The sequence below is a fragment of the Panthera leo genome, chromosome A1 (genome assembly GCF_018350215.1).
Source record: "Panthera leo isolate Ple1 chromosome A1, P.leo_Ple1_pat1.1, whole genome shotgun sequence".
NCBI classification, from domain to species: Eukaryota; Metazoa; Chordata; class Mammalia; order Carnivora; family Felidae; genus Panthera; species Panthera leo.
Genome location: NC_056679.1, coordinates 97,595,426 through 97,614,239, shown reverse-complemented (window position 1 = coordinate 97,614,239; position 18,814 = coordinate 97,595,426). Strand labels below are relative to the sequence as shown.

General features: G+C 37.7%; 1 protein-coding gene across 7 annotated transcripts in view; it reads right to left on the bottom strand.

Moving 5' to 3' along the window:
- Nucleotides 1–18,814, bottom strand: part of DMXL1 (Dmx like 1) — a 141,065-nt gene that overhangs the window by 69,567 nt on the left and 52,684 nt on the right. For all 7 annotated transcript variants that reach the window (XM_042933590.1, XM_042933598.1, XM_042933615.1 and 4 more), the window contains exons 14-21: nt 18,102–18,191; nt 17,915–18,017; nt 9,329–9,448; nt 8,816–9,037; nt 5,004–6,689; nt 3,346–3,453; nt 1,270–1,439; nt 609–706 (exon numbers count right to left, since the gene is read on the bottom strand). In XM_042933590.1, the coding sequence (XP_042789524.1) occupies nt 609–706; nt 1,270–1,439; nt 3,346–3,453; nt 5,004–6,689; nt 8,816–9,037; nt 9,329–9,448; nt 17,915–18,017; nt 18,102–18,191 (2,597 nt within the window). The remainder of the gene's footprint in view (nt 1–608; nt 707–1,269; nt 1,440–3,345; nt 3,454–5,003; nt 6,690–8,815; nt 9,038–9,328; nt 9,449–17,914; nt 18,018–18,101; nt 18,192–18,814) is intronic.

The following is an 18,814-nucleotide window of genomic DNA, read 5'->3' as shown; positions in this document are numbered from 1 at the left end:
TCAAAACAATCCTAAAAGATCTAGTCTCTGAGAAAACTGACTGGTGCCCATGATTTTCCCCTCAAAGTTGTATTCATATAGATTCATATAGAACAGAGTGTGAAATAAATGGTGAACTATTTTTAGTAATCATGTTTATCAAGTCTTGCTGAGAACAAGTGAAAGAGAAAATTCCAAGTGATCCTTGCTCAAGAGTGGGGTCAGGGCCCACAGGAGGAGGGTAGTTTGGAGGGATAGCCTGGTCCATGAATCTATAATAGGGCAGAGGGTAGATGCCTGTTCCAGATTCCACCAATTCGTCTTCTTCCCCACTACAGAGACAAGTCTTTGGTTTAGTTCTTTGTTCCAAAGAAGTACCATGAGAAGTTCTTACAATAAGTAAGAAAATGGTTTCCTGGACTGATAAACCTAAAACCTAAAGTGATATCATCAAGATTTTTCTATTCTGGAAAACACTTGGGCTTCTTTCCTATGAATGTCTCCCTAAACACAAAAGTAACTAAGAATGTACATGAATCACAATTAACAAGAACAACAAATCTTGACTTTATTTCATACACTTGTTCCTTACGAAAAGTTTTCCATTTTGAAGCAGTTTTCTTACCTACCTATATAAGCCCCAAATCACAGCTTTCTTTCTCATTGCAAGGTAAAAAATGGCAGCATCTAAAGGATCATTCTTTCTATAAAAGGCTGCTTTAGCTACCTATAATTAGAAAATGTTGGTCAAAATTTCACGGAAACAATTTTTAAACAAACAAAATAACTTCTCTCACATACCACACCGACACACATTATTTCAATGACCAATGAATTAAGAAAATATGTGCACGAATGCATGGATGTTTATGTATACATACGCACACATATACACGTATTTTACACTTGAACGCATGCATTTTTTATAATTTCAAAAGTAATTCAGGGTGGTGGCCTCCAAAGACACAGAGAGGTGGGAACACATGGACAATGCTCTTCAGTACAAGCTCCTCAGTACTATTTTACTTTTCCAAGATGTATACACATCATTTTGTAAAAATCAGACACATACTAAGTAAATGTATCAACTACAATGGAAGAATTAGAATATAAACATTAAAATCCTGTATTAATGAGATATTTTGAAATATCATGGCTATTTCAAAGCATTTTACTGATTCACTTAAAAAACAGAAACAAGAAAGGGAGTAAAGTAAGGAATGTTCTTTAAAGCAACACCTAAAATACATTAATTACTTCATTTTTCTACCACAATAAAATACAACTTACCTTTTCTATGCACTTGCGTAAGGTGCGGGTGTTCCGGACCCACCACCCCACGCCCATGGCTCTCAGTTCTGACCAGGTGGGATCATCTTTCTGCATGGCCGGCAGCATGCTCAGCAGTTCCTCCTCTGCTACCGAGTGAAACGCCCAGGCAAAATGACTAGTAGACAGGCCTGAATAAATGTCAAAAATAATGTTCATGGGAAATATAAATATGTTTATATAATGATTATCAGAAATGCGTGTGCCATATCTGTCATAAGGAAGTCTCAACTCTTTATGGGACTCACAGAAGCACAATTAAGACTTTAGGGTTGGAGGAAATAGGTTTTTTCTTTCGTTGTTTCTCCTAACAACTCTATCACTTCACTATTTTTTATAATAAGCACATATTTTCTATGATTAAAACACCTATTTTTAAAAAAGGTAAGAAAAAATGTTTTATGGAAAATGCTATTTTTCTGATTATTTTTGCTCTCTAGCTATTACCCATGATCTTTCCTTAGAAAATGAGAAACATTTAACGTACTATTCTATGCTGGAATGACTGTTATTCACAGCTGATTCTCACTTTCCTTTGGTCAATGTTTGTTTTGTGGATTGAATAACATGGAATTAAAACAGCATCAAGTAGATAGGACACCTCTCTGAAAAGAACTTAACAGGGTAGACTCTGGAATCAGATGATACAATAAACCCAGATCCATCCCTAACTATGTAACTGTGGACAAATTACTTCGACTCCTGATTGCTCAACTGCCTCATTTATAAAATGTGAATAATCACAGCACTACCTTATTACATTGTTGTGAGGATTAAAATACCAGAGTTTAAGCATTTAGAGTAGAATCTTAAAGCATTTGAAATATCAGAGTTAAGGCATTTAGAATAATAACTATTATTACCCCTTATCACCACATTAGTCAGACACTTTTTTATGCACACAGTATCATTTACATCAGCAATTCTCTTAACCTACTGGTCCCTACATTTGGGGCTTACTGTTCAGCTTCCATTTGGTCTCTTCAGAGAGTTCATTTTCTTTGGTATTTCTGGGTGAAGTACATGCTTAATTATAAGATGTGGCTTTGAACATATATGGACTCAAAATTTTAATCTGATAGCAAATGCCAAGGAATCTGAAATGCCCACTATACTTTCTTTCCTTGGAAAGAAATATAGAAATTAAAAAAAAGAAAAACACCTATGCAGTAAATGGACTGCTATTCTGAACTGTTTTTAGATGTCTATTATCTCTCAACTAAGTTCAGTAATATTTCACAAATAAACGATTAGATTTAGAATTTTAGTACTTTTCCAAAGCTAAATACAAAATGAAGGGAAGGAGGGAGCAGAAAGACAGAAAGAAAGGAAAAGAGAAAGCAAGAGACAGACAGACATCAATAAGAAGAGGCTAACCTCTGTCCCAATAACACTGTTTAACCCTGTAGCTCCAGTAATGCTGGAACCCAGCTGTACCTCTGAACTTCCTGGGCAATAAGCCAAGAAATACCCTGTTTTAAGTTACCTTAAACTTAAGTCAAATATTTCTGTTAATTTAAGGCCTAAGGTATATGAGAGTATCTGAAAGGTTAATGAACTAACATCTGAAATACACATTAATATTAACAGTAGTTTTGGGGTGAGTGAATTTTCCCTTTCTATGTTCTATACTCTTTATGTAAGACAATTAAAAACTATTATTTCTGGAACAAAAATGTTACTCAAATTTTGGGTAGAAAACTGAACTTTGATAAATGTTAAATAGAGCAAAGAAGAAAATCTAAACAAGTTGAAGAGAATAAAACAGTATTAATTGGTCTTAAATGTATGACGCATTTGAAAATGTAACACAGGTTATTTAACTGCCCAATACCCATTTCTTCATTAAGTCTTTCCATCTACCAAAAAAATTCCAGTATTTTAAGCAAAGAAAATTAAATGGAAATAAATATTTTTACAAGTAAGTTAAGGACACTTAAAATGTGTCAAATTTGTCATTGTCATATCTGGGCAAAATGTTCTCAAGCCTCTCTACTTTAACTCTCTTTCCTTTTAATAGATTACTACCAAAATCACCTTGGTGAAGGAGCTGAGCTCGGTAAGCTGGAAGGGAAGTTGTAAGGAACGTATGAAGTCGAACAGCTAAAAGAAATTTTAACCCACATTCATCGAGAGTTTCTCCACCTATGAACAACAAAAACAATAACAAAGTATTTACTTTTTTGTATTTATAAGAAAACAATTTCATGACCAAACTTCAAGTAAATGTTAATAATTCTGGCATGTGGCATATGTCACAGCACCAAATACAGGAACAAAACATTCTGAAACCAACAAAAGTTACCGGTCTAATTATTATCTAATATTTCCTTTGTCTACACAAACAAACATCACAGACCAAAGTAGTACAGTTAAATATTTTGAAAAATATTAAAGGGAATGAATTGACTCGGGGTTAGCGATATTTTTCATAACTCAACCTCCTCCCAACCTCCTCTGATCTGATCTTGTTTAAATTAAAATGTAACTAAATTTTAAAATAGTTTAACCTTCAGACTGCAATTCCATGTTGATTCAAGCCATAGACCCATCCCAATAATCAACTGCTAACATAGGAAAAAATAGTTACGTATTTTCCTTTCAAACACAGTTCAAGGGGTGCATCCTACTGACCTATGCACAAGGCCAGACTTGTTAATTTCAAATCTTACTGAGATCTGATGGGAATTCTACCTTCCAATTTTTTTTTTTTTGTAACTCAGATTAAGAAGAAAAAAATGCTCTCTGGGTGAGGAAAAGACCTAATTTTATTATACTTATTTTTGTTATGCTAAGCAGGAGTATACATTACTGCTAATTTTAAAGAACCTCAATATTTTATTTTTTTTTTTCCAATGTTTTTTTTTTTTTTTTTTTTTTTTTTTTATTTATTTTTGGGACAGAGAGAGACAGAGCATGAACGGGGGAGGGGCAGAGAGAAAGGGAGACACAGAATCGGAAACAGGCTCCAGGCTCCGAGCCATCAGCCCAGAGCCTGACGCGGGGCTCGAACTCACGGACCGCGAGATCGTGACCTGGCTGAAGTCGGACGCTTAACCGACTGCGCCACCCAGGCGCCCCAAGAACCTCAATATTTTAAAAACCCATTAACAGGGGCACCTGGCTGGCTCACTCGGTTAAGTATCCAATTTATGGGTTTCTGCCCAGGTCAGGATCTCAAGGTCTGTGGGATTGAGCCCCGCGTCAGGCTCCACAATGATAGCATGGAGCATGCTTGGAACTCTCTCCCTCTCTCTCTCTCTCTCTCTGCCCCTCAACCTCTCTACATGCATGCAAACTCTCTTTTAAACTTAAAAAAAAAAAAATTAACAGTGATTACAACAGGAGAAAAAGCAGAAAGCACCTTTTACTTTCAGGTATTTAAAGTGATTATTTAACAAGAAGGTTAACTTTTGCCAAACTCAAAAGGATTCGATTGGATCTTTAACATTATTAAGCAGACATCAGGCAAAAATGACTGACATAGTGACTCTCTGCATACTCTCTCAAAGTACTATGATTTACGGAAAAATAGTATCTATTAAAGTTAAAACTATCATGAAGGTATAGTAATAATGATTTTAAAAACCGTCCTGGGCATAATTTTTATAAAAATTACTTAAGATTATTTTCTGCATAAGTAAGTAGAACGGTGACCAGCTGTTCTGCCACTCCTGTACCTAGTTTAGTTTTACCTTGGCTTCTGTCTCTGCTTTCTCCGATATCAGTGCTGGTAGTTGCGATTGTGTCTGCTAAGGCCATCAGAGACATCTGCTCCATCCGGCTGAGTCCTGGTAAACTAGAATGAAGTAAGTGGCCAGAGAGAACCTGAGCGTGCTCAGGACCAAAGTAAGTTGGACTGTATTGTGAAAGGTCGATAACCCTGGGCTTTGTGTTTTCTTCATCTGTCTCTAACACATGATTATCAGTCATTAAAGTCGGGATCTGAAAAAGCTCATCATAACTTTCTTTTGACAACTGGTTTGAGTTGTTTAAAGTACTTTGATTACTAGATTTCTCTAAAGACGCATAACAGCTATCGTCATCTGCTGCAAGTAAGGCATATAAAGGAAGCGGAGGGACAGAATCTATTTCTGTATAATCTGTATTTTCACTTTTGTTGAAAGCCTGGGGATCTCTGGTAGTGCTTCCACTAGCACTGATGGTGAGAGATCTAAGGCGACGCTCGTGGTTGGATTCGGCTTCATTCAGAGCCACAACCTCTCCAGCAATGCACTTGACAAGGTGCGACAAGATGGCCTTTGCTCTCCGAACTTTGCCAAGGTCCATGAGTTCTAAAAGCTGCAAAGGATGGTACTGAGGTAAAGTTGGGGAAAGAACATGAGCTGCTTCAAAAAGACCTGAATCTTCTGTGTCTACAGAAGGATCAAAGGCAGTTCTCTTTCCACAGATTTTCTGTGCAAGACTGGTCATGGATCGAGTCAGAGTTTTCTTTGGAGGATGTAATCCAGAACTTGATGAGTTACTCTGTTTTATTAAACTTATTATAGATGGAGTGCTCCCATTGTAGGACTCTGTGACAACGGGTTCTTGTTTAGAAGATGGCTGCCACTGGGAATATACATGCATTTCACAGTCCATGCCTACCACCAGGATGCCATCCCGGACCCATGACAAAGAAACAGGAAAAGGTGGAGAGCCTTCTACTGAAGAAACCAAATCCATACTTCTTAATAGCACAAATTTAGAAAGAGGCACAGCTTTAGTGCTTTCCCAGAGAGGAAATGCGAGGCTTTCCTTACCAGCCTGTTCTTGTACCTTGCCAGCCAGGGGTCCATACATAAAAAGTTTTGATCCAATTCCTACAGTGAGGATATGAGAACCATCCTCTCTGGACATCCAATCTAAGTGAACTAAATGCTTTGTGTTGGATGTGATACTCTCTTTACTGGAGAAATACACCTCTTGCTTATTGTAAGCCACTAAGTTGCTATCAATACTAATGCCAGAATCTAACACTGTATTTAATTCGTCTAAATGAATTGTCTGTTCAAGGACCCAACAGGAACCTCCTGTAGACTCACATTCAAAAATGCTTACATGCATCAAGAAGTCCTGAGAAGACCTACTATTAGATGCAGGCTGCTTATAAGCTACTGCTAACCGATTTGTATGTGCACAGCTAACTTCTACAGGCCTACCAGGGACGGTTATACTACTATTGCTATGAAGTCCATCCTCAATAAGTAACGGCCATTCTTCCCAAATGTATACAAGATCCATTTTTCCATTCTTCAATGTGGCAGATTCTCCATCTGTTACTCTGCATCTCCAGAATCTTACTTTCTCATCCGAGCATGAAGTTGCCAATAAATAAGGAGCACTGCACACAGGATATATGGAAGAAGAACTCAGATGTCCTAAAACAAAAATGATCTATTAACAAAATGTCAAATTGGATAAGTATTTCTGTTTTCATGTACTAAAGGTTTTAGTCTTTGTACGAACTCCTGTTAACAACGTGACAGCCTATATTTAGTTTAAGAGTCAACAAGATCAGTAAAATGCTTTCAGTGACGTCAAAAAGGTACACATAAAGGGCAATATTACCAAAACTGAGAACTGGAAGAGAACTCTGAGGTGGTCTGCTTCAATTCCTACATTTAATAGGTAAGGACCTTTGACCAAATGTATGATGTATCTTACACTAAATCAAACACAAGCTAGAATGACGCAGAGTTAGAAAACCTGAAATCTAATGCTGGTTTCTCAAGCCAGTAGTCTTTTCAACTCTGCTCATTTTATATATTAGTATGCATCTCATTTTAAAGATACCAATATATTTTTAAAACTGTGTCAACATTTCCTGGCTCCTTCTCTTTCATCTTTTTCAATACAATTTTGTAAGCAGCCCATGCTTACTGAAGTACTAGGTGAGCCCTCCGTAACTGATGTCTATGTGACATTACTGATGCTGAGAAGATTCTTAAATGGGACAAAACATTTGCCATCCTTAATGTAATGACACACTCTTTTAATTTCCTAAACCACTGGCAAACTTCTTTTTCTTCAAGATGGTAGTGACTATTTTAGGTTCCTAGCCACAGGGTCTCTGATGCATCTATTCCACTCTAGGAGTCTAGAGCAAAAGCAGGTATACACAAAAGTAGACAAATACGAGTAGCTATGTTCAATCAAACTTATTTACAAAACAGGTAGGTAGCCCATAGTTTGCTAACCCATGAACTAATTACAACATAGAAATGTTATATAAGATATCTATCATATTTTAAAAGCATTTCAACATAATTTTAATAAAGTTTTTTTTAAGTCCTCATGGAGGATAGCAGTGTTGTGAAAGGACACAATTAGCATTGTCCATTGGTATGTCTGAGCTGAGTAGAGAGTAGCTGACCTTAATAGTTTTGATATTAAAAAAAAAAATTAAGACTAGGAAAAACGCTTTTTCTCTATGCTATTTTTTGCCAAACAAAATGAATTTCTCCTTTTTCCCTAGAACTCCTACTCTTCTGCCAAACTCAAGTTGGGCCAAAGTTAAATAAGAGGGCTGTTTTTAGAAATATTTCTCTTAGATTTCCCATATTATTTTAATTGGAGTTCAGTAGTGAAGATCCAACTATTCTGGCTAAGGGAACAGTTCTTAAAATTGTGTCAATACAAACATCATTCTTTTTCAAACTTTTTCTTTGCATTAATGCTTCTTTCAGTAAAATATACAAAGAAACAAAATTACAAGTTATTAAAACAATGTTAATACCCCAGCTCCTAACTTCACCAATGAGAAAAGTATTTGATAATGGCATGGCAAATTGAAAAGCATTCAAAGTCATCAGTTCAAAAAATGACAGAGAAGTAGAAAAGACCAAATGCACACTGTGACTATGAAACTCAAAGAAGTGCGTAATAAAAGGTGATTTTGTCTTGGTTTTCCTGATACCCTAGAATCGTGGTTCTTCATCTATTGTATGAATTAGAATCACCTGGGACCCTTGTTGAAACAGCCTGTGAGGTGCACCAGCATTTGTGATTCAGTACACCTGGGAGGGTGTAGCCCAAGAATTTTTATTTCTAACAAGTTCCCAGATAATGCTGATGCTGCTGGTCTGGAGATCACATTTTGAGAACCACTGCTCTAGATTAAAGATGATAAATATTACGAGGAACGACCCACTCAAAATCCCTCAGAGCACACAGCTCCAGGCAGCCACGACCAACATTATCAAAGTTGGCAAATAAGGCACAAACTTGTTACCATCTCTGCCCTGGAAACGCTCAGTTTTTCTTCATAAAGACATCATGAAAATTTGTTTTGGAAATCACTACTTAATGCTACAACTCGCTGACAAATGTCAGACATCTGAAAACATAATGAGAACCTAAGTTTTCAGTTTAAGGTAAAGAGAGTGTTTCCATTTCTGCTTCCATGTGCATTTAAGAACAGGTAGCTATGCCTCTTTTTAAATACCTTACTGAATATTCATAGATTACAAAGTTTGAGTAGTCTCTTTTTACAAACTTTACAAACCTGCTGATGGCTTAACACTTATTATCTCAACTCCTTCTGGCAAATTCAATTCTTGGCTATAAACCATTTCTGAAGACAGAGTTAACTTGCTGGTACTCTGGAGATTTGCTCTGCAAGCCTGATACTTCTGTGAAAAAGGAGACAGGATCTTCTCTGGAGAAGACGAATAATGTTCTTCTGGTTGCCAAACTGCTTCAGATATTTTTGTATCTACTTTTTCATCTATAAAACATAAGAAAAGAACCAAAAACCAGGGGGAAAGGGGGAATCCCTGTAAGTATTAAAATTACTACATTTTATAATCCAAAAGCCTTATAAAAGATTTTAAAACATACTAATATGATTTTTTACAATAAGAAAATGAGAGAATCAGTTTGCTTTTTCAATTAATTGAATAAACTACAGTTACCTTCACTCAATAAGAATAGCTTTAAAAAATATGCAGTGAACTATCTAACCACATATAATTTGTTAATTTAAGCCTAAAGTTCAAAAAAAATTAAAAAGACTCACCTAATGAGACAGGAATGGACTTTAAATGTAAATTCCACATGTGTAACAATGATTGGTTGTCTTGGGTGCACTCTATTACAATTAGGTAGAATTTCTCAGAAAATCCATTAGGTGAGCTGCCTGTTGGTATTAATAATTTTCACCATTAACATGGATAAATGAGACAACTTATTAAATACACCAAGTTAAAATAAGTGAATTAAAAAAAATTAAAACCCTTACCTAAAATTCTACATAGAAAGTAACATTATAGAGTGCAATCAACTTTTTTACCACATGAATTTCTATCAACTTGAAATTTTAACAATTATATGTATGCTATGCTTAAATTTCATCTTTGAATTGACAGGCTTAAAAAATCACATATCACAGTCATCACTGTCACATCATTCACATAGGTTACACTATAATAAGGAAATTTCTGAACAGAGACGATGTGACACATACTTTAAATGAACACATAATGGGGTGCCTGGGTGGCTCAGTCAGTTAAGCATCAGACTTCGGCTCAAGTCATGATCTCACAGTTCCTAGATTCCAGACCTGCCGGGCTCTGTGCTAACAGCTGGGAGCCTGCAGCCTGCTTCAGATTCTGTGTCTCCCTCTCTCTCTGCCCCTCCCCTGCCTGTGCTCTGTCTCGCTCTCTCTCAAAATCAAATAAACATTAAAAAAATTTTTTTTAATGAGCACTACTACCATGATTAAAATTGTGTTGCCAAACACAATTCAAAGTAAATAACTTCCATAATGGAATGATCTATTAATGATGTTTATCTAAGAACCAAACCAAAAAAAAGTATTTATTTAATTATTCATCATATTATTTAAGAAAATTTTTCTTGGTCAAAACTCCATGATTTAAGCAGGGCATAAGCTGCTCAAAATAAACCAAAAAACTGCAACTAAAATATAAAATCAGTGACTCATTATTAACTGAAATAAAATGGACCTGGTTTAATGATAAATTTTATCCAAGTCTTCTTGGTTACAAGCTAATCTTCATTATGTACAAAATTATGTAAAGAAAAATTATAGAAACTATTTAAAACCATACAGCATATAAAAATCAGGAAAAAAAACCACACACAAATCATATTGTGTTACAAGACTAAATGAAAAGGTAACTTTGGTAACGTGTGCCAGGTGAGTTAGGCATTTAAAGCACAAGAATTAAGGGGAGGGAAAGGATAAGGGATAATAACTAAAGACAAAAGATCAGAGATCAATCTATTTCTGATAATTTTACTAACAAGAAAGAATGTCCTATTAATGAAAGTATCTGTGAAATATTTCTTCTCTTCTTAACATTATAGCAAAATAAGATGAACATTTTGGGTGTTTTCTAGAAAACTGCAATAATGAAGATAATAGCTTTTGAGTAAAAGTAAGAATTCCCTGAATATTTTAAGAAAAACTAGAAAAAAGACTTAAAGAGAAAAAAAAAAGTTTAAAATTAAAGACTCATAGAAAAGAAAATGCTGGAATAGATTATGATCACAACAAACTCAACCTTAAGCATAAGAGAGTAATTTCTTTTAAAAACCTTAAAGAGATTTGGATCATTACAATATTAATATTATTAATATTTTAATATATGAAAGGAATTATAAAGAACATTTTGTTGATATAAATAACCCTTTATCTTGTACCTGACATCTTTATTTACCAATTTTAGTATCTTTCTATCCTTATATTCAGAACTTACCAAAGCACTGTGTTGTTGCACAGTTCATGAATTCTCAGAGAAAATGACAGACTAAGTGAAAACAGTGGTAAGAAATTAGATATTTGACATAATGGTGCAAAACTCAAAAGAAAAGAAAAATAGAAAAAGGTAGAATTAAGAAATAATGCACAAGAGGAGTAAGACAAATAATCAGAAACAAATATAAAATGAAAATAATATTACTTGAGGCTTAATAATGGACTTTTAAAAGCAACAGGCACAAAAAACCAAAACCAACCAACAAACAAAAAACCTGGAAAACAAAAGCAGCAGGCACAAGCTGTATGTATGGTTCATGTGCAAGGAAAGTCATTTCTGAGTTTGGTTTGGCTCCGTACGTGAAACTGATGACCAAGAAATTTTAGTTTCATTTTGTTCTGTTTTCCTTTATGAAAAGTAACAGTTAATTCTGAGTGTAGGAGTTTAATATAATTTTTTTAAATGTTTAACTTGAAAGTATTAAGACATTTAGTCTTTATAATTTGAAGTTTTAAGCTACTGCTTTAAAATTTTTTGTTTTAATGTTTATTTTTGAGGGAAAGGGGCAGAGAGAGAGGGAGACAGGGAATCCAAAGCAGGCTCTGTGCTTTTTTTTTTTTTTTTTTTTTTTTTTTTATTTTTATTTTTATTTTTTTATTTTTATTTTTTAATATATGAAATTTACTGTCAAATTGGTTTCCATACAACACCCAGTGCTCATCCCAAAAGGTGCCCTCCTCAATACCCATCACCCACCCTGCCCTCCCTCCCACCCTGCCCTCCCTCCCACCCCCCATCAACCCTCAGTTTGTTCTCAGTCTTTAACAGTCTCCTATGCTTTGGCTCTCTCCCACTCTAACCTCTTTTTTTTTTTTTTTTTTTTTTTCCTTCCCCTCCCCCATGGGTTTCTGTTATGTTTCTCAGGATCCACATAAGAGTGAAACCATATGGTATCTGTCTTTCTCTGTATGGCTTATTTCACTTAGCATCACACTCTCCAGTTCCATCCATGTTGCTACAAAAGGCCATATTTCATTTTTTCTCATTGCCACGTAGTATTCCATTGTGTATATAAACCACAATTTCTTTATCCATTCATCAGTTGATGGACATTTAGGCTCTTTCCATAATTTGGCTATTGTTGAGAGTGCCGCTATAAACATTGGGGTACAGGTGCCCCTATGCATCAGTACTCCTGTATCCCTTGGATAAATTCCTAGCAGTGCTATTGCTGGGTCATAGGGTAGGTCTATTTTTAATTTTCTGAGGAACCTCCACACTGCTTTCCAGAGCGGCTGCACCAATTTGCATTCCCACCAACAGTGCAAGAGGGTTCCTGTTTCTCCACATCCTCTCCAGCATCTATAGTCTCCTGATTTCTTCATTTTGGCCACTCTGACTGGCGTGAGGTGGTATCTGAGTGTGGTTTTGATTTGTATTTCCCTGATAAGGAGTGACGTTGAACATCTTTTCATGTGCCTGTTGGCCATCCGGATGTCTTCTTTAGAGAAGTGTCTATTCATGTTTTCTGCCCATTTCTTCACTGGGTTATTTGTTTTTCGGGTGTGGAGTTTGATGAGCTCTTTATAGATTTTGGATACTAGCCCTTTGTCCGATGTGTCATTTGCAAATATCTTTTCCCATTCCGTTGGTTGCCTTTTAGTTTTGTTGGTTGTTTCCTTTGCTGTGCAGAAGCTTTTTATCTTCATAAGGTCCCAGTAATTCACTTTTGCTTTTAATTCCCTTGCCTTTGGGGATGTGCCGAGTAAGAGATTGCTACGGCTGAGGTCAGAGAGGTCTTTTCCTGCTTTCTCCTCTAAGGTTTTGATGGTTTCCTGTCTCACATTCAGGTCCTTTATCCATTTTGAGTTTATTTTTGTGAATGGTGTGAGAAAGTGGTCTAGTTTCAACCTTCTGCATGTTGCTGTCCAGTTCTCCCAGCACCATTTGTTAAAGAGACTGTCTTTTTTCCATTGGATGTTCTTTCCTGCTTTGTCAAAGATGAGTTGGCCATACGTTTGTGGGTCTAGTTCTGGGGTTTCTATTCTATTCCATTGGTCTATGTGTCTATTTTTATGCCAATACCATGCTGTCTTGATGATGACAGCTTTGTAGTAGAGGCTAAAGTCTGGGATTGTGATGCCTCCTGCTTTGGTCTTCTTCTTCAAAATTACTTTGGCTATTCGGGGCCTTTTGTGGTTCCATATGAATTTTAGGATTGCTTGTTCTAGTTTCGAGAAGAATGCTGGTGCAATTTTGATTGGGATTGCATTGAATGTGTAGATAGCTTTGGGTAGTATTGACATTTTGACAATATTTATTCTTCCAATCCATGAGCAGGGAATGTCTTTCCATTTCTTTATATCTTCTTCAATTACCTGCATAAGCTTTCTATAGTTTTCAGCATACAGATCTTTTACATCTTTGGTTAGATTTATTCCTAGGTATTTTATGCTTCTTGGTGCAATTGTGAATGGGATCAGTTTCTTCATTTGTCTTTCTGTTGCTTCATTGTTAGTGTATAAGAATGCAACTGATTTCTGCACATTGATTTTGTATCCTGCAACTTTGCTGAATTCATGTATCAGTTCTAGCAGACTTTTGGTGGAGTCTATCGGATTTTCCATGTATAATATCATGTCATCTGCAAAAAGCGAAAGCTTGACTTCATCTTTGCCAATTTTGATGCCTTTGATTTCCTTTTGTTGTCTGATTGCTGATGCTAGAACTTCCAGCACTATATTAAACAGCAACGGTGACAGTGGGCATCCCTGTCGTGTTCCTGATCTCAGGGAAAAAGCTCTCAGTTTTTCCCCGTTGAGGTGATGTTAGCTGTGGGCTTTTCATAAATGGCCTTTATGATCTTTAAGTATGTTCCTTCTATCCCGACTTTCTCAAGGGTTTTTATTAAGAAAGGGTGCTGGATTTTGTCAAAGGCCTTTTCTGCATCGATTGACAGGATCATATGGTTCTTCTCTTTTTTTTTGTTAATGTGATGTATCACGTTGATCGATTTGCGAATGTTGAACCAGCCCTGCATCCCAGGAATGAATCCCACTTGATCATGGTGAATAATTCTTTTTATATGCTGTTGAATTCGATTTGCTAGTATCTTATTAAGAATTTTTGCATCCATATTCATCAGGGATATTGGCCTGTAGTTCTCTTTTTTTACTGGGTCTCTGTCTGGTTTAGGAATCAAAGTAATACTGGCTTCATAGAATGAGTCTGGAAGTTTTCCTTCCCTTTCTATTTCTTGGAATAGCTTGAGAAGGATAGGTATTATCTCTGCTTTAAACGTCTGGTAGAACTCCCCTGGGAAGCCATCTGGTCCTGGACTCTTATTTGTTGGGAGATTTTTGATAACCGATTCAATTTCTTCGCTGGTTATGGGTCTGTTCAAGCTTTCTATTTCCTCCTGATTGAGTTTTGGAAGAGTGTGGGTGTTTAGAAATTTGTCCATTTCTTCCAGGTTGTCCAATTTGCTGGCATATAATTTTTCATAGTATTCCCTGATAATTGTTTGTATCTCTGAGGGATTGGTTGTAATCATTCCATTTTCATTCATGATTTTATCTATTTGGGTCATCTCCCTTTTCTTTTTGAGAAGCCTGGCTAGAGGTTTGTCAATTTTGTTTATTTTTTCAAAAAACCAACTCTTGGTTTCGTTGATCTGCTCTACAGTTTTTTTAGATTCTATATTGTTTATTTCTGCTCTGATCTTTATGATTTCTCTTCTTCTGCTGGGTTTAGGCTGCCTTTGCTGTTCTGCTTCTATTTCCTTTAGGTGTGCTGTTAGATTTTGTATTTGGGATTTTTCTTGTTTCTTGAGATAGGCCTGGATTGCAATGTATTTTCCTCTCAGGACTGCCTTCGCTGCATCCCAAAGCGTTTGGATTGTTGTATTTTCATTTTCGTTTGTTTCCATATATGTTTTAATTTCTTCTCTAATTGCCTGGTTGACCCACTCATTCGTGAGTAGGGTGTTCTTTAACCTCCATGCTTTTGGAGGTTTTCCAGACTTTTTCCTGTGGTTGATTTCAAGCTTCATAGCATTGTGGTCTGAAAGTATGCATGGTATAATTTCAATTCTTGTAAACTTATGAAGGGCTGTTTTGTGACCCAGTATATGATCTATCTTGGAGAATGTTCCATGTGCACTCGAGAAGAAAGTATATTCTGTTGCTTTGGGATGCAGAGTTCTAAATATATCTGTCAAGTCCATCTGATCCAATGTATCATTCAGGGCCCTTGTTTCTTTATTGACTGTGTGTCTAGATGATCTATCCATTTCTGTAAGTGGGGTGTTAAAGTCCCCTGCAATGACCACATTCTTATCAATAAGGTTGCTTATGTTTATGAGTAATTGTTTTATATATCTGGGGGCTCGGGTATTTGGCGCATAGACATTTATAATAGTTAGCTCTTCCTGGTGGATAGACCCTGTGATTATTATATAATGCCCTTCTTCATCTCTTGTTACAGCCTTTAATTTAAAGTCTAGTTTGTCTGATATAAGTATGGCTACTCCAGCTTTCTTTTGGCTTCCAGGAGCATGATAAATAGTTCTCCATCCCCTCACTCTCAATCTAAAGGTGTCCTCAGATCTAAAATGAGTCTCTTGTAGACAGCAAATAGATGGGTCTTGTTTTTTTATCCATTCTGATACCCTATGTCTTTTAGTTGGCGCATTTAATCCATTTACATTCAGTGTTATTATAGAAAGATACGGGTTTAGAGTCATTGTGATGTCTGTATGTTTTATGCTTGTAGTGATGTCTCTGGTACTTTGTCTCACAGGATCCCCCTTAGGATCTCTTGTAGGGCTGGTTTCGTGGTGACAAATTCCTTCAGTTTTTGTTTGTTTGGGAAGACCTTTATCTCTCCTTCTATTCTAAATGACAGACTTGCTGGATAAAGGATTCTCGGCTGCATATTTTTCCTGTTTAGCACACTGTAGATATCGTGCCAAGCCTTTCTGGCCTGCCAAGTTTCAAAGGAGAGATCAGTCACGAGTCTTATAGGTCTCCCTTTATATGTGAGGGCATGTTTATCCCTTGCTGCTTTCAGAATTTTCTCTTTATCCTTGTATTTTGCCAGTTTCACTATGATATGTCGTGCAGAAGATCGATTCAAGTTACGTCTGAAGGGAGTTCTCTGTGCCTCTTGGATTTCAATGCCTTTTTCCTTCCCCAGTTCAGGGAAGTTCTCAGCTATAATTTGTTCAAGTACCCCTTCAGCACCCTTCCCTCTCTCTTCCTCCTCTGGGATACCAATTATGCGTATATTATTTTTTTTTAGTGTATCACTTAGTTCTCTAATTTTCCCCTCATACTCCTGGATTTTTTTATCTCTCTTTCTTTCAGCTTCCTCTTTCTCCATAACTTTATCTTCTAGTTCACCTATTCTCTCCTCTGCCTCTTCAAGCCGAGCCATCGTGGATTCCATTTTGTTTTGCAATTCGTTTAAAGCGTTTTTCAACTCCTCGTGACTGTTCCTTAGTCCCTCGATCTTTGTGGCAAGAGATTCTCTGCTGTCCTGTATACTGTTTTCAAGCCCAGCGATTAATTTTATGACTATTATTCTAAATTCACTTTCTGTTATATTATTTAAATCCTTTTTGATCAGTTCATTAGCTGTTGTTATTTCCTGGAGATTCTTCTGAGGGGAATTCTTCCGTTTGGTCATTTTGGAGAGTCCCTGGCGTGGAGGACCTGCGGGGCACTTCCCCTGTGCTGTGGTGTATAACTGGAGTTAGTGGGCGGGGCCGCAGTCCGACCCGATGTCTGCCCCCAGCCCACTGCTGGGGCCACAGTCAGACTGGTGTGTGCCTTCTCTTCCCCTCTCCTAGGGGCGGGATTCACTGTGGGGTGGCGTGTCCCGTCTGGGCTACTTGCACACTGCCGGGCTTGTGTTGCTGTGGATCTGGCGTATTAGCTGGGGTGGGTAGGCAAGGTGCACGGGGGCTGGAGGGGCAGGCTTAGCTCGCTTCTCCTTAGGTGATCCACTTCAGGAGGAGCCCTGTGGCAGCGGGAGGGAGTCAGATCCGCTGCCGGAGGTTTGGCTCCGCAGAAGCACAGAGTTGGGTGTTTGCGCGGAGCGAGCAAGTTCCCTGGCAGGAACTGGTTCCCTTTGGGATTTTGGCTGGGGGATGGGCGGGGGAGATGGCGCTGGCGCCTTTGTTCCCCGCCAAGCTGAGCTCTGCCGTCTGGGGGCTCAGCAGCTCTCCCTCCCTTTGTCCTCCAGCCTTCCCGCTTTCCGAGCAGAGCTGTTAACTTCTGACCTCCCAGACGCTAAGTCGCGCTTGCTGTCGGAACACAGTCCGTCCGGCCCCTCCGCTTTTGCCAGCCAGACTCGGGGGCTCTGCTTGGCCGGCGAGCCGCCCCTCCGCCCCGGCTCCCTCCCGCCAGTCCGTGGAGCGCGCACCGCCTCGCCGCCCTTCCTACCCTCTTCCGTGGGCCTCTGGTCTGCGCTTGACTCCGGAGACTCCCTTCTGCTAATCCTCTGGCGGTTTTCTGTGTTCTTTAGGCAGGTGTAGGTGGAATCTAAGTGATCGGCAGGACGCGCTGTGAGCCCCGCGTCCTCCTACGCCGCCATCTTCCGGAACCCCGGCTCTGTGCTTTTTTAATGCAAAGTCCAATGTGGCGCTTGAACTCACCACCATGAGATCATGACCCGAGCCAAAGAAGGACGCTCAACCGACTGAGCCACCCAGGCGCCCCAAAATACTGGTATTTATATGCTAAATAATATCAGAAACCTACATAGGAAAATTTTAAGTTCACATAGATGGTATGAAATACTATATCAACTTATCTTCATTAACTGCTTAATATACTCTAGATAATATTTCTCACTACATAAAAAAAATTATTCTTTACCTGCATCAGACAATATTCTGTCTTTTCCCAGACTTTTCTTCTCGAGGTTATTCAAAATGAAATCTTCTTGAAAAACATGAAGCAGCTGGGTTTTTCTGCCTTGCTGAATGTAAATAAATACCAACATATATAAGTTGACATATGTGTTATTTACCTAATGCTAAGTGGCCAGAAAAATAATACTTACAAGTTTGGTAATGGGATCTAATGCGATAATGCATCCTGGCCTGGCTGTTGACTGCTGACTTACTATGTTAAACACTTCACCAACATATTTCTGTTTAAAAAAAAAAAAAAAAATGGATATCTCCTTTATTAAACAATTAAATTAAAAAATAATTAACATGAAATTTCAGGCATAGTAGAGAAATAAGTTCAAGTGGGGCTAAATAAGTCCCTAAGTTGCTCTCATCATAAACATTCTGGGACTTTACCTTACCTAATTATGTTGGAATGAATAAGAATTATGGCTCAGTTGGTACAGAGAAAAACAAAAGCAGTGTGCGGTGACTGCTAGGGGAAAGAATATTTCACATCTATAAATATGAAGGACTGACTTCAATCTCATGGAAATATTCTAAGAATCAATGCTTTTCAGGCATTAATTTAAAAAAAATTTTTTTTTTACCGTTTATATATTACTGAGAGACCGAGACAGACAGAGCCTGAGCATGGGAGGGGCAAACAGAGAGGAGACACAGAATCCGAAGCAGGCTCCAGGCTCTGAGCTGTCAGAACAGAGCCCGGCACGGGGTTCAAACTCATAAACCGCGAGATCATGACCTGAGCTGAAGTTGGACGCTTAACCAACTGAGCCACCCAGGTGTCCCTTCGGGGATTAATTTTGAGGTAAGAAAGATGGAGCTAAAGAAACAAGCTGATATATTATGCCTATATGCT